Source organism: Palaemon carinicauda, chromosome 10 (genome assembly GCF_036898095.1).
Source record: "Palaemon carinicauda isolate YSFRI2023 chromosome 10, ASM3689809v2, whole genome shotgun sequence".
NCBI lineage: Eukaryota > Metazoa > Arthropoda > Malacostraca > Decapoda > Palaemonidae > Palaemon > Palaemon carinicauda.
Genome location: NC_090734.1, coordinates 129438423 through 129444422, shown reverse-complemented (window position 1 = coordinate 129444422; position 6000 = coordinate 129438423). Strand labels below are relative to the sequence as shown.

General features: G+C 35.4%; 1 protein-coding gene across 3 annotated transcripts in view; it reads right to left on the bottom strand.

Annotated features, from left to right (window-relative positions):
- Positions 1-2200: 2200 nt before the first annotated feature.
- The window catches only part of LOC137648758 (uncharacterized), a 108394-nt gene continuing 104594 nt past the window's right edge, over positions 2201-6000 (bottom strand). For 2 of the 3 annotated variants that reach the window (XM_068381840.1, XM_068381841.1), the window contains one exon: positions 2201-2972. In XM_068381840.1, the coding sequence (XP_068237941.1) occupies positions 2516-2972 (457 nt within the window). In that variant the 3' untranslated portion in view covers positions 2201-2515. Of the gene's footprint in view, positions 3074-6000 lie in introns of all 3 variants that reach the window. The other variant, XM_068381842.1, reaches the window with a different exon arrangement.

Here is a 6000-nt window from a genome sequence, read left to right as displayed (position 1 = left end):
GATCTATATAAAAATGTCCTAACTCTTTGATAAGTCCCAATTATTGATATTTTTGTCTAAAGGATCTATATAAAAATGTCCTAACTCTATGCTAAGTCCCAATTATTGATATTTTTGTCTAAAGGATCTATATAAAAATGTCCCAACTCTTTGATAAGTCCCAATTATTGATATTTTTGTCTAGATGATCTATATAAAAATGTCCTAACTCTTTGATAACTCCCAATTATTGATATTTTTGTCTAAAGGGTCTATATAAAAATGTCCTTACTCTTTGATAAGTCCAAATTATTGATATTTTTCTCTAGAGGATCTATATGAAAATGTCCTAATTCTTTGATAACTCCCAATTATTGATATTTTTGTCTAAAGGATCTATATAAAAATGTCCTAATTCTTTGATAACTCCCAATTATTTATATTTTTCTCTAGAGGATATATATAAAAATGGCCTTACTCTTTGATAACTCCCAATAATTGATATTTCTGTCTAGATGATCTATATAAAAATGTCCTTACTCTTTGATAAGTCCCAATTATTGATATTTTTATCTAAAGGATCTGTATAAAAATGTCCTAACTCTATGATAAGTCCCAATTATTGATATTTTTGTCTAAAGGATCTATATAAAAATGTCCTAACTCTATGATAAGTCCCAATTATTGATATTTTTCTATAGAGGATCTATATAAAAATGTCCTAACTCTTTGATAAGTCCCAATTATTGATATATTTGTCTAAAGGATCTATATAAAAATGTCCTTACTCTTTGATAAGTCCCAATTATTGATATTTTTGTCTAGAGGATCTATATAAAAATGTCCTTACTCTTTGATAAGTCCCAATTATTTATATTTTTGTCTAAAGGATCTATATAAAAATGTCCATACTCTTTGATAACTCCCAATTATTGATATTTTTGTCTAAAAGGATCTATATAAAAATGTCCTAACTCATTGATAAGTCCCAATTATTGATATTTTTCTCTAAAGGATCTATATAAAAATGTCCTTACTCTTTGATAAGTCCCAATTTTTTATATATTTGTCTAAAGGATCTATAAAAAAATGTCCTAACTCTTTGATAAGTCCCAATTATTGATATTTTTGTCTAAAGGATCTATATAAAAAAGGAATATCAAATTGCATGACCTTTAACTTGCCAGCTAAAGCAATAGCTTAACCGGAAGGGGACATGTACCTATGTGTCTTTCCCTTCCTTCTATTCCAATTAATGCCTCAAGGTGCCAGTGGAATGGGATTTCAGTCTTCTGATACACATAATAAACAGCACTGTGGGAAAGTTTGAAGGGCCTCAGGTCAATTATCCTCTACCATTCGCAGATTGAATGTAACAATATGTAATTCCTTAAGCGTATTGAAGAAATAATCGGTCAATTTTATGAAGGGTCATTATGAAAAGTATATAGAAAATAAGGGGTCACCTGAAGTAGTATTGACTGTTTTAACTGTCCCCAGTAAAGACCAAGCTCCCAAGCTGGTTACCAGCTTAATCTTATCCCACCCTAATAAAATAACAAGAGTACTCCAGAAAATTTTGGGAAAATTCATCCGTAATCAGACATTTTAGCGTCAAATTAAAAAAAAGGGCTATAAATATAATAAATATAACAAAAAACAATTGTACTAATGTTAATAACTGCAGACACAACAGCACCGGGTAATAACAACTTAAGAAATAACACTTCATAATTTACAGCTAAAATGAATAAAAATCAAAGATCTCATTAAGATCAATTGCCTAGCTTCAGATATAAAGCTTTTTTTCATGAAAGTGACGCATTAATTACGGACTTTGAAATCTCTCTGTAAACCCTCTGAAACCAAAAGGAAGAATAGCAAGACCTAGGGGAACTCCCTCATCCACTTTAATGGAAGTCAATAGTATGAACTTCATACGGAGATTTAGTGGATATGAATATAGAAAGGATATATACCTACAACAATTAGTGTCCAGGAAAGATGTACTATACAAAAGAGTGGCTTCCACTACTACGTCGTGTCTTAAATAATTGACATGCCTGGTGGAAGGTGTGTATGAAAACTTGTGGAATCTATGTTGCTGGCTATAGTACAGTACATGAAGTACTCTTACTGGAGACTAACTGCAAGTTAGGCCAGAGACATCTAAGGAGGGAAAAGTAAAGTGGTTTTCAAAATAATTTTTGTGAATTGTTCAAAGCAAAGTTCCAGAGCAAGATGTGGAGTAATTAAATAATGAGCAAATGAAAAAAGGAATACTTGTAATGTTGGTATAAATATGAGTACCAGCAGTAATGTAGAATAATCCTATGAATACCCATAGTTAAGGTGATATGTATAGAATAAAATAAATAAGAAATGAGATACCCCCGCATCATTGCTTAAAGAAAACGCGAATATCTGGAACCATGCTCAAAAGTCCTATACCTCAGATTTAAAACAAACCAACTGAACTTTTCCCTCCTTCTCCTGCAATTAAGCTTTGGTTCTGTTTGTATCAAATTCCTCATTTCTAATACTTCCTGCGATCACGGTCAGCACGCCAGTCACGATCGTGACGTTCATGGCGATCACTTCGTTCGTGTCTGTCGTGGTGATCGCGGTGGTCCCTCTCGCCTTCGCGTGCCCCCTTGTGGCGATGACCATGGTGATGATGGTGGTGGCGTCTTTTCTCTGGCCGAGTGTACATGGCAGCAACGTCATTCACGGTCATCTCAGATCCGTCCCTCAGTCCCTCGTGGCCAATGGAGCGTGTCGATCTGAAATCTGGCTGATCGAGCGTCTCGGTCCGCGAAAGCCGAGGGTGGCTGATTTTCTCTAGATCCCCTCCACCTTCGCGAAGGTTCTCCCAGGCCCTCTTGTAGTACTTGTTGAGCCCATGGCCATCGGAGGAGGATGAGTCGTAGGACGAGGCCGTTCCGTCGTCGTTGCGCCTCACGTACTTCTTGCTGTTGGGTCCATGCTGAGTCCTGCGTGAACGATGTCAAGAATCATTGGGGGTCGGCACTACATCTTAGACAGGACTCATGACTCTACGACCCTCTAACACCTCTGTTACAGTTCACGGGACCTGTAAGTCAGAGTTAGTGAGCGGGTTAGTAGCCATCTACAGGTGAAGGCTGTAGCTAGTCAGCCTCACCTAAGCAAATCGTGCAAGTTTTATCAGGTTATTCACAGCTTTACTTTAAGCAGTTACATTTTTCTAACATGCAAGCAGACATAACATTGATGACTCTATAAGTTGGGGGTAGTAAGCAAAAGCAGAATTCTTGTGGGTTTTTGCAGCTGTGTTAGTTACAACTGACATTGTTCTGTTGATAATCAACACTGATACAACAACAACTGTATCAGGACATTTAGTTTTAGACAAATTATCTGCTACTAATGACTTATCTACAGGTCCCGCTCACTTATTTCAAGTTTAAAAATTGCATTTAAATATTAACGTTATTCCTACAATTGGAGTTTGACAAGCTGAGCACAGTTCATAAGTTTATTTACAGAAGGCTTTCTTCTTTGGGGTTTTCAGTTAACAATGGAATTATCTACACAGGAACCTCTCAGCCATATATAAATGATATAAATATCTGCATCAGTTATAGCTATAGGGATGATATGAAGATTATATCGTAATACATAAACCAAAGGCTAAATAACTCTTCATTATAAAATTTAATTAAATCTGTCTTAACAGAGGGTCCACCTTGTCAAATAAAAATGAAAGTTCACTCAAAATCTCAGCTGTGTCTGTTCAACGTACTTGAAAAATGGTCGATTTCTGGTATTTTGGCTGATGATTGTCCACAGGACAAGTCTGGCTTTGTTCACATATCAACCCAAGAGTCATGAGTCCAGTGCAAATTATATTATCATAAGATTGTTATATTTATTCGTGCTTTTTAACAATGATGATTTATAGCATATCAGTTTAGGTCTTAGATTACAGTCTTGGCTACTTGGAGTGCAAATTAGAATGGCATGGGCTTACTTCTGCATTTTGTTTACAATATCTCACCTGCAGCTTTTTTTCTTCTTTAATAGAATGAGAATGGAATCGTGAATTCACGTTCATCAAACTTTTATCTTAAAACCACTTCAGAAGCTGCAAGATGCTTAGATTGCAAACAAAACTCATAGCATGAACCTCTTTTATAGGATTAGCGCTAGTTTACATGTGAAAAGGCTATTAGATACAAATCATATGTTAGTCATTTCAATAGAAAATAGTCTAAGATTGATAGAAGTCGAAGGGTCTCTCCTGCTGTCAGTTTCATGGTTAGAACTACAAACAAAAAATTAGATTCGGGAGAAATTCCTCTGTAGAAATAACATAACCACGTTCTGAATATTCAAGAGTAAACAAGAAATTACTAAATATTATAATATAAATCAAAGCAATCTCAAGTACAGCAGAGTTAATAAGCCAATCTAAGAAACGACAGGATAAGAAGAACGTGATTTGAAATTCTGACTCAGTGACCCCCAATTGTTTTGGAGTGCAAACGTGATGGAAAAAGACAGTACGTGAAGGCGTACCTCTCATGGCATTTGCAATGGGTGAGTAGATGATGTTTTATTTTGGAGTCATGTATTAACGATTAGAATAAAAATCTGCTCTGGGGACACCACGGGACCCAAATTCTCTCCTTCCCACGGTGACATCCGTGAAGGGCAGAGCCAGGAGGGTGTACCAGCGGGATCCTGGTAGAGGAGTTGGGGCTCTCCTTCGCCTCTTATAGGGATCTAGGGGTGGGGACCCACTGCTACAGCACAGCGGATTAAGGGACGGATAAAGAAATAAATAAATGAAGCTGAGTGATGAGAAGGAGTTCTTGATATTCATTCTAGTGTAAGCATTCTGCTTTAGCTTTGACTGTCCCAAACTTTTATTTAGGGTCAAGAAGTAGATATAAAGATAGTGGCTTTTGGAGAAGATTGTAATGTACAGGTATTTAAGAAAGGCTTTCATACAAGCATAAAGAAGATCTGAAAGATCTGAAAGGGAGGAAAGTATACACAAGAGATAGTTATATTTGTCTTGCAAAGTTATGTTATCATATCACAGAGCTTAGTAATTCGTGTTTTTCCTGCTTAATTAAAAGTGACAAAGTGACTTCTCAATTGGTTATTAAATGTTTGTTCCCTTTTCCTATAAAAAAGAGAAGTAAGATTAGCGACAAGATGTCATGAGAGTAAGATCACTACTATGTTTTCTCTTACTTAAATAAAAGATATGATCCCGAATAGACAAGTGGTCGTGCACTTTGCAGTGATTCCTTAATTGGCTATTATATGATTATTCCCTTTTCCTATAAAAAATAGAAGTTAGATTTGCGATAAGTTATCATTAGAATAAGATCACTGAATGTCATGCAAATAAGGATTAGGTACCCTGAAGGTTAAACCATTTTTTGTATCAAATGGGAGCATCTTGAAATTCTATTCTTTCAAAGAATTAAATGGTTTTGAGTCTTTTTCTAGGCTGCTTATTACTTTGTTAAGTATTGCGCAAGTGGTCTTTACTGCTGTGTTGTTTGCAATGTCTTAATTGCTTCTTAGTTGGTAGGAAAAATTGTTTTTCTAGTTGAGAGATAAATAAAACATTGTCTTTACTGCTGTGTTGCTAGCGATATCTTAGTTGTTTTTTTTAGCTATCGGAAAACTTATTTTTCTGGCAGAGAGATAAATAAAACATTGACTTTGCTGCTGTGTTGCTAGCGATGTCTTAGTTGTTTTTGCAGTTATCGGAAAACTTATTTTTCTGGCAGAGAGATAAATAAAACATTGTCTTTACTGCTGTGTTGCTAGCAATATCTTAGTTGTTTTTTCTAGCTTTCGGAAAACTTATTTTTCTGGCAGAGAGATAACTAAAACATTGTCTTTACTGCTGTGTTGCTAGCGATATCTTAGTTGTTCTTTAGTTGCTAGGAAAATTATTTTTCTGGCTGAGATATAAATAAAACATTGTCTTTACTGCTGCGTTGCTAGCGATATCTT